Source organism: Poromitra crassiceps (genome assembly GCF_964638095.1).
Source record: "Poromitra crassiceps genome assembly, chromosome: 1".
NCBI classification, from domain to species: domain Eukaryota; kingdom Metazoa; phylum Chordata; class Actinopteri; order Beryciformes; family Melamphaidae; genus Poromitra; species Poromitra crassiceps.
In genome coordinates this window covers 34131889-34150249 of record NC_139623.1, presented here as the reverse complement: position 1 = coordinate 34150249, position 18361 = coordinate 34131889, and the positions used below count along the sequence as shown (strand labels likewise).

The 18361-nt window shown below is 44.3% G+C and overlaps 1 protein-coding gene across 1 annotated transcript in view; it reads left to right on the top strand.

Moving 5' to 3' along the window:
- The window catches only part of faxdc2 (fatty acid hydroxylase domain containing 2), a 48802-nt gene that overhangs the window by 21966 nt on the left and 8475 nt on the right, over positions 1–18361 (top strand). Inside the window, exons 3-5 of the mRNA XM_083636532.1 lie at positions 6025–6122; positions 14311–14414; positions 15751–15872. Of these exons, the coding sequence (XP_083492658.1) occupies positions 6025–6122; positions 14311–14414; positions 15751–15872 (324 nt within the window). The remainder of the gene's footprint in view (positions 1–6024; positions 6123–14310; positions 14415–15750; positions 15873–18361) is intronic.

Genomic DNA, 18361 nt, shown 5'->3' with positions numbered 1-18361 from the left:
GCACTAGCTCTATTGCAGCGGATTGGGTTCTCTTTTACCCCTCCCGCGGGCAACGTTGCAGATAGAGTAGTAAGGCTGATCCGTAGCGGCTTCTGGGACGTGAGTCGGGGTCTTAATTGGCCTCGGCTGGGTCTACTGGGCGAGGGTGTATGATGTTGACAGACCCGAAACACCTAACGACCCCAGATAACATCACTGATGACACGTCCTAGCGCATGCGGCAGTAGTGTATTTGAGAATGTAGAACCCTGGCTTGCCTCTGGCCAGTGACACTTAGGAAAGACTAGGTGACAACCAAGTATAGTTTGGTGACGAGCTGGAGAGACAGTTGACGGCCGGAGAGACGGCAACCCGGTACGGGATGGGATTAGCACCCCATCTTGGCTCTCTCGTGAGGGAGAAATCCACAAACGCTACGGATTAGCCTCCTGAAAATCTGCGCAAGATCGGCGCGGCCTGGGGTCCTCCAGGCTAGAGCGAGGTGCTCGACGCAGGTAAATGACGTGCAGCGCACAGGCCCTCTTGAGGCGTCCTTGAGGCATCCCTTCAGCCTCTGGATTGCCTTTGTCATGAGGGGGGTCTGGTGAGACGAAGGAGGAGCACGGCCGGGAGAAACCCACAGAGCCTAGATCCTCCATGCACCGAAGGGCCAATACTGCGGCGTAGCACTAGCTCTATTGCAGCGGATTGGGTTCTCTTTTACCCCTCCCGCGGGCAACGTTGCAGATAGAGTAGTAAGGCTGATCCGTAGCGGCTTCTGGGACGTGAGTCGGGGTCTTAATTGGCCTCGGCTGGGTCTACTGGGCGAGGGTGTATGATGTTGACAGACCCGAAACACCTAACGACCCCAGATAACATCACTGATGACACGTCCTAGCGCATGCGGCAGTAGTGTATTTGAGAATGTAGAACCCTGGCTTGCCTTTGGCCAGTGACACTTAGGAAAGACTAGGTGACAACCAAGTATAGTTTGGTGACGAGCTGGAGAGACAGTTGACGGCCGGAGAGACGGCAACCCGGTACGGGATGGGATTAGCACCCCATCTTGGCTCTCTCGTGAGGGAGAAATCCACAAACGCTACGGATTAGCCTCCTGAAAATCTGCGCAAGATCGGCGCGGCCTGGGGTCCTCCAGGCTAGAGCGAGGTGCTCGACGCAGGTAAATGACGTGCAGCGCACAGGCCCTCTTGAGGCGTCCTTGAGGCATCCCTTCAGCCTCTGGATTGCCTTTGTCATGAGGGGGGTCTGGTGAGACGAAGGAGGAGCACGGCCGGGAGAAACCCACAGAGCCTAGATCCTCCATGCACCGAAGGGCCAATACTGCGGCGTAGCACTAGCTCTATTGCAGCGGATTGGGTTCTCTTTTACCCCTCCCGCGGGCAACGTTGCAGATAGAGTAGTAAGGCTGATCCGTAGCGGCTTCTGGGACGTGAGTCGGGGTCTTAATTGGCCTCGGCTGGGTCTACTGGGCGAGGGTGTATGATGTTGACAGACCCGAAACACCTAACGACCCCAGATAACATCACTGATGACACGTCCTAGCGCATGCGGCAGTAGTGTATTTGAGAATGTAGATACATATAGGCTGTCTTACTCTGGCTGGCATGGTTACCAGTTTCTCTTTAAACCTGTTAGCATTACAAAGTTACTGTAATATTACTAAGGTTTGACAAATATATTGATTTGATGTTTTATTATAAATTGGATCTTGACCAGTCAGTGTCATCCATCGTTCCTCCCTGACCACAACTATGTGTTGTTTCTATTTATATTTATTGTTGTAAAAGATGGTTTCCAGATGTCTGACCAGACAAATTATTCCAGTGTTGTTTGGCATAATTTTATTGAAGAGCATCAGTTGTGCCAGGTCGTAAACCCTGGCATGGTGCCAGGTCGTAAACCCTGGCATGAAATCTGCCTCAACATGCCTTAAAGTGCCAATGAAACAGCCCTTTGGGAACATCTTGTTTTCTTAAAGGAACACTTCGTCCATTTTCAACCAACTTTGTATCATTAGGTCGCTAGGCTCGTATGGAAATGAACAATAGGCGTTTTTGGACCAAACAGTTCTGGGGACTTCCTGAGAGGAATTGCCCCCCTGGGGAGCTCCTCTAAGAACTACATACCTTCAAGGTCTTAGCACGTGGTAATATGGTTAAATGGTCAATTGGACTTGCCCTCAAAGACTTGAGACTTGACTTGGACTCAAGCTCAAAGACTTGACTTGGACTTTGTAACAACTTACTTGTGAGCCTCTCTAATATCTAGGAATTTGTCATGGCCAAGTGACTGCTCGCCATGTGCCTCTGATAAATCTGTCCTGATATTCAGTTTGCTCATCAGGACAGGCTCAACCTGACAAGTGACATTTTTCCACAGAGAGCTCTATGGAACAGAGCAGAGAGCCTGGCAAAATTATGGATTTTGCACATGAAGTTGAGAAAGGTTAACAACTGGAATATCCAGAGTGTTCTGATCATGTAGAGAGCAGCAACTCTGATCATGTAGAGAGCAGCAACTCTGACAAGTTGGTTGTTATGCCAGGCATGTCCAAAGTCCGGCCCGAGGACCAATTTTAAAGACGAGCTGAACGCAAAAATTATTATTTTTTTAAACAGTATTTTAGTTCACATACCCGGGTATTCAGTGCACCTATTTCAGAAAGGTAGTCACTATGTTCTTTTGATGACATGATTTAATAACATGAGCAATGATATATTTACATGTGATCAAGATTATGAATGACAGATTATGAATGTTCAATGGTTATAAAAAGTTCAAAGTCTTTGGCGATTAGACTCCATCACGACTCTGAGACGTCATGCTGATGTCATCGAGAGACGTGGAGGAGAATGGGGTGGAGGAGGGTTGCAGCAGCACTGAAATGACACCAGATAAGAGTATGATTCAAGATTCAAGATTCAAGATTTTTATTGTCACTCCGTGGTACAAGTATCACGTGTGAAATTCTTGTGCTGTGGACTCCGTTTACAACATAGTACAAATATAACAGGGCATATGAGTGCAAAAACAACAAGAGACACAACAAGCAATGAGAAGGGAACAGCTCTTAAAGGTTGCCGCTAAAGCTGTGATTGGCTGAATGGGAAGGATGTGGCCAGCTGTGATTGGATTAGCAAAACCTCCCACGCCCCCTTAATCAGGTAGATGCATAACACCTGAAGGAGAGAGGGAAATGTGTAAGTGAGAACATTACAGTGACTCTTTCTGAAATACGTTAAAACTTCACTTAATAATGTGTGCAAAAAAAATCACAAAAATCTAATTTATTTCGTTTTTCACACTTTTTCACATCAAAAGTTAATTTTCCAGGATTTCATTCATAACTGCAATCTACAGTATGGTGACGTAACGAAGTACTATCAAATTTCTATCCCATTTCAAGCAATCATATCACCATAGCACCTGTTGAGCCTAGGTGTGCAAAAGCTTTTTTCCTTTTTTCCTTCAAGCAATCATATCACGACATGGCAGGTGTCAATCAATCTTCATTTCGAGGAGAAAATTCTGCAGGCAAAATGGCCGCCTACTGCCTGTAACCTGGCAGAATTTCTACAGGGGACCCTACACTCTCACCAAGAAATACTTTCAGATATGTGAAACTTTTATCATGGTATGAGCACACTTGAACATTAGACTAGGGAAGAATGGCGGCCATCTTGGATTTGAGGCCAAATCTGACTTCCCTCCACATCTGACAATAAACCTTGTGGTATCCACTCACTACGTGAGAAATTTCGTGCTTTTTTGAAGAGGTGCACAATTGTTATAAGCACATTTGTACATTAGACACGGGAAAATGTCGGCCATCTTGGAATTTTGGTTCAATCTGACTTCCCTCCCAATCTTAAAATAAACCTTATGGTATTCCCTAACTATGTGTGAAATTTCATGTTTCTGTCAAAAAGTGCACAATTCCTCTATTTTTGGGAGCTAATCCGCTCTACTATGAACCAGTTGTAGTTTTGGACCTTTGGAGTGCGGACATTTTTGCAAAGCGAGGTCATTCTTGTCAGTCTTTACTTCTTCAAGATGCAAGTTTAGGGTTAAGAGACCGACTTGGTTTTAGAAGAGTTAAGATTAGCATAGGATTACATTCTGGTTAGGAATGTAGTGGAGAGGATTAGCGGTTAGGGAATGAATGTAGTTAGTGGAAGGTCCTCAAAAGGATGGATATTCAAGGACAAATCCCTACAGTATTGAGTGGATGTGTGTGTGTAACAGGCAGCTGGAGTCTGAGGCCAAAACGACATTGTGAAACATTGTTGCCACTGCTGCAAAGGGTAGCTGTGATAAAAGCTGACATTTTAAAAGGTCTATTGAAGGTGACATCAATCCCTTAATGAATCCCCACTGAGTGAACTGATTATCTCTCAGCAGCGGGCTCAGGTTCTGCTTGTACTAGATACACTGTACAATGTCTGGCCAGGAGGACACATTTGTAACGTTTAACATTTCAGTTAAACATTGGATCTGCATCTCACTATTACTGCAATGGAAGAATAAGAGTGAATTCATATATTGCCAAAATGGCAAGCGGGCGAAATTACAATACCAAATACATTAATTTCCTTGACAATATAGTGACATCAAAAAGGGATTCTACATGTACCTGAGTCTGATACTTCATCTTTTCCAGCCGCGACAGCGGGGCTGGTATTGTAGTGAGAAGGACCACAGAAGCCGTTTTGTCTGTGGACAGATTTTGTGAATGGGATAGCGTCAGAACCGTGCAAGATGCAGTCACGAAACTTTACAGGTGTGTCATTGACATAAACCAGAAGGTCGAGTTAAAAAATTGGCATGATCCCCCCCACACACACACATTGGCCACTCCCCTTTACGCCCCTGGCTCTCATCGTTTTAAGCCGCAGTCGCAGCTGGTGTGATGTGTGTGTGTGAGAGAGGTGTGTGTGTGTGTGTGTGTGTGTGTGTGTGTGTGTGTGTGTTCATGCCAATTGGTTAAAAGGGGGCGTGGGGGGAGACTTCGAAATGCAGAGTGGTAAAGGCCACTTTGGGCCACGTGGGCTACCCCTGCCATCCTCCATTTCAGAAATTCACGTGTTCGGAGATTGTGAATTTGCACTTGTTCTAGTTATCCTATGCTCCCCATAACTTTTACATATAGCTTAACTAGATGCTTATTGTTTAGACAACTAGTCAAGTCAACTTTATTGCTATTCGAACCCGATAAGGGTTGATAGGAATTCTCCTTGGTGCCGCAAGCACATTTAAAACATGAATACAATTATGCTCATAAATGGGTGAATCCTACATACTGTAGGCCTATACACCCGTCGTCTAGCCAGCAACTTTCATTTAAAAGAATATGAAACTAAGGCCCAATCCCAATTCTTATTTGTTTTTATCTCTGTTTCTAGGACCAGTCCCACTTCACTCTGGTCTGATGCAAAAATGAATGGGGACACCCTCCCCCTCCACATGAACGCACAAAACGAAGGGTTAAGGGCTAAGTGGTAGGGCTAAGGGGGGAATTGGGATTGGGCCCAATAGTATATGTTCTAAAGTGCATCAGCATAACTATACAAGATTGCCACGCTAAATTAAGTGTTACCAAACAGCCTCAGGTTCAGGTGCTGTTCCTGAACGCCTCAGGCTGTGAAAAGTCATTTGAGTCGATATACAAGAAGGCAGAGGAGCGTCACTGTCACTCTCCTGCTGCTTCATTTATTTAGATATCCTGTCTCACTCTCTGATGACTTAGCAGGGTGCAATGGTGCCTCAAACAAAAACACAAGCCAATCAAAGAATTTTCTGTTGGTGTAGATTAGTGTTTCACCTATTGAAACAACATGATGTCATCCCGGTTGAAAAGCTCTTATCTGTAGGCTACTGCTTTCAGTGGTGGGCCCTAGTATCAAATAGTTGTTGTTTCAGATATGTTTTCACTTCATAAAGTGTCGGGGGGAAATGTTAGTACAGCATCATGTACTGTTGGACTGTCAGAGTTTCATGAATCTCTTGTGTTTCTCCTCTCTCCAGGATGGCCCTGGAGGTCTGTGGGACTCTATGAAGAAAGCAGCCTTTGTCATCGGATCTGGACTCTTATTCTTGGCCGCATTCAGCAACTCGCTGACATGGTAATATCACCTTACCTTAAAACCAACAGCTTGTCCTGTGATGAACCTGAGAGATGATACTGCCACCAGTCACAGTACAACAGAACAAGACTGGTCAAGACAGGACATGTTAGACTGGTCAGGACAGGACATGTTAGAGTGGTCAGGACAGGACATGTTAGAGTGGTCAGGACAGGACATAATAGAGTGGTCAGGACAGGACATAATAGAGTAGTCAGGACAGGACATAATAGAGTGGTCAGGACAGGACAGGACATAATAGACTAGTCAAGACTGGACATAATAGAGTGGTCAGGACAGGACATAATAGAGTGGATAGGACATAATAGACTGGTCAGGACTGGACATAATAGAGTGGTCAGGACAGGACATAATAGAGTGGTCAGGACAGGACATAATAGAGTGGTCAGGACAGGACATAATAGACTGGTCAGGACAGGACATAATAGAGTGGTCAGGACAGGACATATTAGAGTGGTCAGGACAGGACATAATAGATTGGTCAGGACAGGACATAATAGAGTGGTCAGGACAGGACATAATAGAGTGGTCAGGACAGGACATAATAGAGTGGTCAGGACAGGACATAATAGACTGGTCAGGACAGGACATAATAGACTGGTCAGGACAGGACAGGACATAATAGAGTGGTCAGGACAGGACATAATAGACTGGTCAGGACAGGACATAATAGAGTGGTCAGGACAGGACATATTAGAGTGGTCAGGACAGGACAGGACATAGAGTGGTCAGGACAGGACATAATAGATTGGTCAGGACAGGACATAATAGAGTGGTCAGGACAGGACATAATAGACTGGTCAGGACAGGACAGGACATAGAGTGGTCAGGACAGGACATAATAGACTAGTCAGGACAGGACATAATAGATTGGTCAGGACAGGACATAATAGACTGGTCAGGACAGGACATAATAGAGTGGCCAGGACAGGACATAATAGACTGGTCAGGACAGGACATACTAGAGTGGCCAGGACAGGACATAATAGAGTGGTCAGGACAGGACATCATAGAGTGGTCAGGACAGGACATAATAGAGTGGTCAGGACAGGACATATTAGAGTGGTCAGGACAGGAGATAATAGACTGGTCAGGACAGGACATAATAGAGTGGTCTGGACAGGACATAATAGAGTGGTCAGGACAGGACATAATAGAGTGGTCAGGACAGGACATAATAGACTGGTCAGGACAGGACATAATAGAGTGGTCAGGACAGGACATAATAGACTGGTCAGGACAGGACATAATAGACTGGTCAGGACAGGACATAATAGAGTGGTCAGGACAGGACATAATAGAGTGGTCAGGACAGGACATATTAGAGTGGTCAGGACAGGACATAATAGACTGGTCAGGACAGGACATAATAGAGTGGTCTGGACAGGACATAATAGACTGGTCAGGACAGGACATAATAGAGTGGTCAGGACAGGACATAATAGAGTGGACAGGACATAATAGACTGGTCAGGACTGGACATAATAGAGTGGTCAGGACAGGACATAATAGAGTGGTCAGGACAGGACATAATAGAGTGGTCAGGACAGGACATAATAGACTGGTCAGGACAGGACATAATAGAGTGGTCAGGACAGGACATATTAGAGTGGTCAGGACAGGACATAATAGATTGGTCAGGACAGGACATAATAGAGTGGTCAGGACAGGACATAATAGAGTGGTCAGGAGAGGACATAATAGAGTGGTCAGGACAGGACATAATAGACTGGTCAGGACAGGACATAATAGAGTGGTCAGGACAGGACATATTGGAGTGGTCAGGACAGGACATAATAGATTGGTCAGGACAGGACATAATAGAGTGGTCAGGACAGGACATAATAGACTGGTCAGGACAGGACATAGAGTGGTCAGGACAGGACATAATAGACTGGTCAGGACAGGACATAATAGATTGGTCAGGACAGGACATAATAGACTGGTCAGGACAGGACATAATAGAGTGGCCAGGACAGGACATAATAGACTGGTCAGGACAGGACATAATAGAGTGGTCAGGACAGGACATACTAGAGTGGTCAGGACAGGACATCATAGAGTGGTCAGGACAGGACATAATAGAGTGGTCAGGACAGGACATATTAGAGTCGTCAGGACAGGAGATAATAGACTGGTCAGGACAGGACATAATAGAGTGGTCTGGACAGGACATAATAGAGTGGTCAGGACAGGACATAATAGAGTGGTCAGGACAGGACATAATAGACTGGTCAGGACAGGACATAATAGAGTGGTCAGGACAGGAAATAATAGAGTGGTCAGGACAGGACATATTAGAGTGGTCAGGACAGGACATAATAGAGTGGTCTGGACAGGACATAATAGACTGGTCAGGACAGGACATAATAGTGGTCAGGACAGGACATAATAGAGTGGTCAGGACAGGACATATTAGAGTGGTCAGGACAGGACATAATAGAGTGGTCAGGACAGGACATAATAGACTGGTCAGGACAGGACATAATAGACTGGTCAGGACAGGACATAATAGACTGGTCAGGACAGGACATAATAGACTGGTCAGGACAGGACATAATAGACTGGTCAGGACAGGACATATTAGAGTGGTCAGGACAGGACATAATAGACTGGTCAGGACAGGACATAATAGACTGGTCAGGACAGGACAGGACATAATAGAGTGGTCAGGACAGGACATAATAGACTGGTCAGGACAGGACATAATAGAGTGGTCAGGACAGGACATATTAGAGTGGTCAGGACAGGACAGGACATAGAGTGGTCAGGACAGGACATAATAGATTGGTCAGGACAGGACATAATAGAGTGGTCAGGACAGGACATAATAGACTGGTCAGGACAGGACAGGACATAGAGTGGTCAGGACAGGACATAATAGACTAGTCAGGACAGGACATAATAGATTGGTCAGGACAGGACATAATAGACTGGTCAGGACAGGACATAATAGAGTGGCCAGGACAGGACATAATAGACTGGTCAGGACAGGACATACTAGAGTGGCCAGGACAGGACATAATAGAGTGGTCAGGACAGGACATCATAGAGTGGTCAGGACAGGACATAATAGAGTGGTCAGGACAGGACATATTAGAGTGGTCAGGACAGGAGATAATAGACTGGTCAGGACAGGACATAATAGAGTGGTCTGGACAGGACATAATAGAGTGGTCAGGACAGGACATAATAGAGTGGTCAGGACAGGACATAATAGACTGGTCAGGACAGGACATAATAGAGTGGTCAGGACAGGACATAATAGACTGGTCAGGACAGGACATAATAGACTGGTCAGGACAGGACATAATAGAGTGGTCAGGACAGGACATAATAGAGTGGTCAGGACAGGACATATTAGAGTGGTCAGGACAGGACATAATAGACTGGTCAGGACAGGACATAATAGAGTGGTCTGGACAGGACATAATAGACTGGTCAGGACAGGACATAATAGAGTGGTCAGGACAGGACATAATAGAGTGGACAGGACATAATAGACTGGTCAGGACTGGACATAATAGAGTGGTCAGGACAGGACATAATAGAGTGGTCAGGACAGGACATAATAGAGTGGTCAGGACAGGACATAATAGACTGGTCAGGACAGGACATAATAGAGTGGTCAGGACAGGACATATTAGAGTGGTCAGGACAGGACATAATAGATTGGTCAGGACAGGACATAATAGAGTGGTCAGGACAGGACATAATAGAGTGGTCAGGAGAGGACATAATAGAGTGGTCAGGACAGGACATAATAGACTGGTCAGGACAGGACATAATAGAGTGGTCAGGACAGGACATATTGGAGTGGTCAGGACAGGACATAATAGATTGGTCAGGACAGGACATAATAGAGTGGTCAGGACAGGACATAATAGACTGGTCAGGACAGGACATAGAGTGGTCAGGACAGGACATAATAGACTGGTCAGGACAGGACATAATAGATTGGTCAGGACAGGACATAATAGACTGGTCAGGACAGGACATAATAGAGTGGCCAGGACAGGACATAATAGACTGGTCAGGACAGGACATAATAGAGTGGTCAGGACAGGACATACTAGAGTGGTCAGGACAGGACATCATAGAGTGGTCAGGACAGGACATAATAGAGTGGTCAGGACAGGACATATTAGAGTCGTCAGGACAGGAGATAATAGACTGGTCAGGACAGGACATAATAGAGTGGTCTGGACAGGACATAATAGAGTGGTCAGGACAGGACATAATAGAGTGGTCAGGACAGGACATAATAGACTGGTCAGGACAGGACATAATAGAGTGGTCAGGACAGGAAATAATAGAGTGGTCAGGACAGGACATATTAGAGTGGTCAGGACAGGACATAATAGACTGGTCAGGACAGGACATAATAGAGTGGTCTGGACAGGACATAATAGACTGGTCAGGACAGGACATAATAGTGGTCAGGACAGGACATAATAGAGTGGTCAGGACAGGACATATTAGAGTGGTCAGGACAGGACATAATAGAGTGGTCAGGACAGGACATAATAGACTGGTCAGGACAGGACATAATAGACTGGTCAGGACAGGACATAATAGACTGGTCAGGACAGGACATAATAGACTGGTCAGGACAGGACATAATAGACTGGTCAGGACAGGACATATTAGAGTGGTCAGGACAGGACATAATAGACTGGTCAGGACAGGACATAATAGAGTGGTCAGGACAGGACATAATAGACTGGTCAGGACAGGACATAATAGACTGGTCAGGACAGGACATAATAGAGTGGTCAGGACAGGACATAATAGATTGGTCAGGACAGGACATAATAGACTGGTCAGGACTGGACATAATACAGTAGATTGGTCAGGACAGGACATAATAGAGTGGTCAGGACAGGACATAATAGAGTGATCAGGACAGGACATAATAGACTGGTCAGGACAGGACATAATGGAGTGGTCAGGACAGGACATAATAGACTGGTCAGGACAGGACATAATAGAGTGGTCAGGACAGGACATATTAGAGTGGTCAGGACAGGACATAATAGACTGGTCAGGACAGGACATAATAGAGTGGTCAGGACAGGACATATTAGAGTGGTCAGGACAGGACATAATAGAGTGGTCAGGACAGGACATAATAGAGTGGTCAGGACAGGACATAATAGACTGGTCAGGACAGGACATAATAGACTGGTCAGGACAGGACATAATAGAGTGGTCAGGACAGGACATAATAGAGTGGTCAGGACAGGACATAATAGACTGGTCAGGACAGGACATAATAGACTGGTCAGGACAGGACATAATAGAGTGGTCAGGACAGGACATAATAGATTGGTCAGGACAGGACATAATAGACTGGTCAGGACTGGACATAATACAGTAGATTGGTCAGGACAGGACATAATAGAGTGGTCAGGACAGGACATAATAGAGTGATCAGGACAGGACATAATAGACTGGTCAGGACAGGACATAATAGATTGGTCAGGACAGGACATAATAGACTGGTCAGGACAGGACATAATGGAGTGGTCAGGACAGGACATAATAGACTGGTCAGGACAGGACATAATAGAGTGGTCAGGACAGGACATATTAGAGTGGTCAGGACAGGACATAATAGACTGGTCAGGACAGGACATAATAGAGTGGTCAGGACAGGACATATTAGAGTGGTCAGGACAGGACATAATAGAGTGGTCAGGACAGGACATAATAGAGTGGTCAGGACAGGACATAATAGAGTGGTCAGGACAGGACATAATAGAGTGGTCAGTACAGGACATAATAGAGTGGACAGGACATAATAGACTGGTCAGGACAGGACATAATAGATTGGTCAGGACAGGACATAATAGAGTGGTCAGGACAGGACATAATAGACTGGACAGGACATATTAGAGTGGTCAGGACAGGACATAATAGACTGGTCAGGACAGGACATATTAGAGTGGAATCAATGGACACAAAAACCATGAAGCAGATACAATCACCTGGAACATAATAAGAGTGTAAAAATTGCCGGATTTAGCACGAGGCTAATTTCCATCCGTTGTCCCCGAAAGACATAAAACACAGAAATACATAAAACGGAAAACATAAGTAGCAGCAATACGTAGAACATAAGTAGCAGCAATACACTCAAAAATACGTAAAACATAAGTAGCGGCAATACACTCTAAAATACATAGCAGCAATTACACTTACAAAAATAAAAAATACATAGTAGCAATGCACACAAAAAATAAAATAAAATATTACATATTACCTGTGGTCACATGACTGGTTGGACTGATTAGAGTGGTCAGGACAGGACATAATAGACTGGTCAGGACAGGACATAATAGAAGTGAACAGCATAGAGAGAGCAGACAGACAAAATATCCATACAGCACTATTCGTCTATCTTTATTGAAGAGGCTGATTTGTTGCAACAAAGAACATCTTGTAGAGATTTTCGCTGGTCGTGAACTGTTTTAAAAGCTCTAACCAGGCTTAAAAACATCTTGTTACATATCAGCGGTCAATGCCCTTTCTATTCAGTCAATTTAGGAAGTTGATTTGCTCCATAATTAGGGAGAAGGAGGTCATGTTTACGCCCCTGTTTGTCTCATTGTCCGCAGGATATCTCTAAAAGTTATGAACGGATTTCCACGAAACTTTGTAGAAAAGTAGGTCATGGGCCAACTTACAACTGATTCACTTTCCACGGCCACTGGCCAAAAGGGGCCAATCACAAAAAGGTGCCTAACCTCCAAGCTTTTCCCATGAAAAAAGATTCTTATATCAAATCCTATAAAGCTTTTATTGAGAATGAGAATGATTTGACCATCCCTGTCAACCCTCCCGATTTAGGCGGGAGTCTCCCAATTTTTAACCCTTTCTCCCGCTGTGCTCCCGCTTGGTAATTTCTCCCATTAATCTCCTGATTATGTGTCGTGGTACCTGGCAACCCAACCCAGCCAGAGGCAGTGACGAGTGATGCACAGTGCGTCACTGCGCTCGCTCAAGCAGCTCTTGGCTGAGGCGCTCTGTCATATGTATACAGTCAAAGAGCCAATGTCAGTCCACTTGGTGCGAGACCATCTTGTTTCTAACCGCTTCCCACATCAGCCCACATACTGTACCATGTGTTTTACAAGCTATGTCAGGCCGACTTTAGCGTAAAACACGGTGGGGAAAATGACGTTAGCAAACAAACATGCTAACGTTAAACATGCCAAACACAAACAAGCACATAAATGTATTCTTAATTTATTTTAGACAGTCTGATGGTTTTAAGTACTTTAATTGCGTGTTATTTTTAGGATTGGTTCTTTTATTTCATTTTATATTGCTTTTGATAAATCTGTTTTTAGTTTTTAAGTAGGTACAAATTTTCATAAAGGACGGTATGTATTTTTATGTATAAATGTCTGTTTTTATGTTGTTTGAACTGTATGTCTGAGACCAAGGACCACAATGAAAACAAGTCCTCTGACTTTATTGTGTTTTTATCCTTGATGTTGATGGCTGCATCTATTTTATGTCCCATGTATTCATCCAAACATTGAATAAAATCAATCAATCAATCACAGAGGGGAACTGCTAACATATTCAGCTTCCTCATGAGAGCTGTGTCAGAGTCTGAGCAAGTCAGCAAGGCAAATGGCCATGCTAGTCGCCAAGATTTCAAATTTATTTTTCATTTTTTGTCATGTACATTTTAAATGCTGACTTTTGATCACATCTTTTGTAGGCTACATTTTGTATGTTTGTTTAATTTAAATGTATCATTATTTTACTGTGAGCTATTAAGACTAATTTAAAAGTGATTTACTTTACATCCTTGTATTTATTCTATTAATTTGTGGTGTAGGGTTATATGGGGGGGGGGAGATGTTGAGGGTAGGCCATTCGACGATACCCCAGAAAATCTACATTTTCTCCCTCTTTTTCACAGCCCAATGTTGGCAGGTATGGATTTGACCCCAAACCTAATTCTAAAGCACTGGGCAGGATAAGGGGCACCAAAGAAAGGGGGGGACTATGTTAGAGGAATTGTATACACAACCATTTAGTGACTTTTCTTGCTATTGCACCAGTATTAGCATCTTTAATCACTAGCCTCACTACACACTGTACTCGTGAAAATAAAGCCCTGAGACCTTGACCTTGATTCCTGATCCAGGCACCTTCAGAGGTTCTGGGGAGCTTCAGGAGATTTCTGGCAGAACCTTTGGACCAAGCTGTACGTGAGGTGTGAGGGTCACGACGCTGCCTTGTTCTTCCTGGGTAAGAAACAGCAGTCGTTTTCAATGGGCACAACATGTTCTGATGGATCAATAGGGGAATATTTTGCACACTTAGTTTGCTTCACAGCATATTCATTGAGGGTGTTGTACTCATCACAGAGGTCTCTGTCAACAAATTGTTTACTGCATGGACATGCTAACGTGATAACAGCATGATAAGCTTATATTGATACACAGATGGAGCAGATTTGTCTACTTGTTTTTTTGGAGTGGTGAAAGAACAGGATGGATGGCTTTATCTCTCTCCTCCCACCCCCCCTCTCTCTCTCTCTCTCACCCCCCCCCCCCCCCCCCCCCCCCCACACACACACACACACACACACACACACTACCCTAACTGAAATATGATAGCTGTGCAATATTAGACTTATGGACTTTACAAAATACCATACATATAAATGATACATATTTATACTATATACTTTATACTACACTTACTATTATTATTTTATAGTAGCTAATGTTTAGATTAACCTCTGTTCGTCCTTAAACCTTGTTTGTTTTTGTTGTTTAGTACATTGAGAGCAACATAAACCGGAGACAAATTTCTACATACTTGTACATACTTGGCCAATAAAGATTATTCTGACTGGCCACAGTGGAATTATGCATTACAGTGTGAGCAGTTTTACAATCTAGATATCATGGACGGCACGGTGGCTCAGTGGTTAACACTGTTGCCTCACAGCAAGAAGGTCCCGGGTTCGAACCCCGGTCCGTCCCAGGTCCTTTCTGTGTGGAGTTTGCATGTTCTCCCCGTGTCCGTGTGGGTTTTCTCCGGGTGCTCCGGTTTCCTCCCACCATCAAGAAAGACATGTATGTTAGGGTTAATACTCCTGTCAGTGCCCCTGACCAAGGTACTGGCAAAAGAACTGGAGTTGGTCCCCGGGCGCTGCACAGTGGCTGCCCACTGCTCCTAGTTCTAGGAAGGTTCCTAGTAGAGGATGGGTCAAACGCAGAGGATGAATTTCCCCACGGGGATAAATAAAGGATAACTTAACTTAACTTAACTTATATCAGTCATGCTGTCTGGTTGTAGCTTACTCACCTTTATGATGTGGCCATGAGGTACAGCACTAAGGGGAAAATGGCCTGCTGTGTCACGTGTCACTGTGTGAATTTGAAGTAGTCTTGATTTTTCCATACATCACTGAAAATGAAATAATTTGATTTATGTAATGCTTCCATAGGTTCAGTTCAGGTTGGAGCAAAAATCTTTGGAATCATCCATTTAGCTGTGGACAGAAATGTTTAGACACGGCTCAAGGCTGTGCTTCCCTGACAGTGAGCTTGCTTTATTGTGCTTTATTTAACAGGGACGATGCTGATCCCCACTATGGCATTCTGGGTGTGCAATGGTCTGCTGCTATTGGTGGACATCACCGTCAAACCATCCTTCATCACTCGCTACCGCATCCAGGTGGACAAGAATAACCCGGTAGGCTCCAGCCCTACAGTATCACCCCTTAGCTATGGGAAGGAATATCTCTTGTTTCTGATTCCTTTCATCTGGTCTTCTATCTTCTTTTGATTTGTTCTTCTTTTTACCCCCATGAACTGTTATCTTCTCCAGAATGCCCTCAAACACATGATGCAACACAACCAGTGGACATTTATTTTATGGCCCCTCTAAACCTCTAGTAACTGTTGGTCACAGTCAGCGCTGAGAGCGCTGATCAGAATGAAATCTTGTTGGAATTTCATCAATTGATTGATTGATTGAATGAGGAGTAGAGGGTAAACACATCTAAAATCAGTTAGACTGATAATCTTTCGGAATTCAATTTACTCACTGTAAACATCATAGTTAGGCATGTGAACAATTAGGAACAAAACAATAAGCTAATACATTTTCTGAAAACATTGTTTTTTTCTGTTGGTCGTCCTTATGATAATCACCAACTGGAGAGTACAGTTTATTTACCCAACTTTTTATTTACAGCGACTGTTCGATAACATTAGCTACACTGTATAGAGAATGAATGGATAGATGAATGAATGAATGGATGGATGGATAGATGGATGGATGGATGGATGGATGGATTCAGTGTGACTATGTCTCACAAAGAGCAAGTGGTCATTTATCCAGAAAATTGCACTTTTGTCTTAGTGGAAATAGTGTTTGGTGTGTGTGTGTGTGTGTGTTTGCCAGTGTGTGTGTACGGTACATGTAAACATGCACACAGGCATGTATCACCTCAACTCCAGAAAAACACCAGTTTCTTCGTGATCAAATCGTTTCTTTTATTAGCAATTGTCTCATAACAGGTAGCAATGAAAAACAGTGTTAATCCCATATAGTGAAACAACATGTATACATTCAGTGAGCCAAAGAGAAAAATGGAGGTCACAAAAAGGAAAAGAAAACAACAACAATAATAGACCAACATAACAAACAAACAAACATACAAACCCTCATACCCAGGCCAAGTCCCTATATGGCAATCATTCTAAGGTTCACAGCAAGTGCTTTCCACCTTTCTATGGTTGACTCCTTTGCACCATGTACCCAGGCTGTAGATTGCTCTAGGTACACAATGGCCCCTATCGTTGCATCAGCCTTTAAACTGCGCTGAGCTCCCGGCGCAGCGCTGATCTGTGGGCGTGGACCAGCCCACTCGATATCTTGGTGTTGGCGCTACACGCAGCCTAAAGCATTACAACCACGCCTTTTAAGCGTAAAATTATCTGGTCATTGGGTAAGTGCAGTAAACCAAGCACATGCTTCACTTTTCAGCTCCAATTCCACAGAGAAATCCAGTAAAACCAGACAAGCCAAGCCTCTGCCCCCCCCCCCCCCCCCTCTTCATCCCGTCTGTCTGTCTCCATATATAGGCTATTATTCCATATTATTATGCTTCTCAAACCAATCTAACTGCAGTTTAAATACTGCAAGCATGTAAATACGCTACACTATAGCAAGATCAAAGTGAAAAGAATGTTCTAAACGCATCAGCTAGAAAAATATAGCCTATCCCTATATGATGAGATTAATTAGATTGGTGAAAGTTTGTCCAGAAAGATATCGTTTTCTCTCCCCTGCTGCAGGTAGGATGATGCACATAAATATAGCCTACATTATGTAAAATCATTGCAGAAATGTGTTTTTATTGTAAAACTAAATGTGAAGTAGGGCCAAGTTATTGGAGCAGACATCACAGTATAGCACATGACAGTAGAAGCGCGTTACGCTGTCACTTATCTAAATCACGTTAAATTGACGAGGGATATATATAGGCCCAGGATGACATATATGTTTCACATAGGGTGGTGTTTTCATTTCGATGTTTTATTTGGTCCAATATTGAAATGTTCTACAATTGCAGGTTGTGTTACCATTACATATTATTTAGATCTACCTTTATATCTATTTCGGCTCATTTGGTTGCTATTTAGTAGCGAAATGGAGTAGCCCATTGCATGCTGGGACATTTCACATGCCAGGCAGTGAACTTACAACTTATTCTTCCTATGGGACGTGTGTTGTGTCTGTCTGAGCGAGGGAGTCAGAGAGAGAGAGTCGTATTGTGCCTGTCAGACTGATATGAGCAAGAGAGAGGGAGTGACACAGAGAAGGGTGACAGAGGAGAGCCAGAGGAGAGCCAGAGGAGCGCTCCGCGCACCAGCGCACTGAATAGGCCTGGTTTTCAAAAGCGCAAAGCGCTAAATTTACGCCAGGTGGGAAGATATCATTAGGCCGGCATTTAAGGCCGAAACGCCCATTCTCGCCCATTCAGGGAGTGCGCCACGCCCATTCAGCCTAAAGCGCATCTGCCAGCCTAAAGCCATGTTCATATCTTCCTGAGGCAGGCGCAAGGCACTTTTTTGCGTTTAAGGCCCGTTTTAGCGCCGAAGGCCTGTGGGAGAATAGGGGCCTATATCTAAATACATTAGAACCCAGGCTTTGTGGGACAGACAATGGGGAGG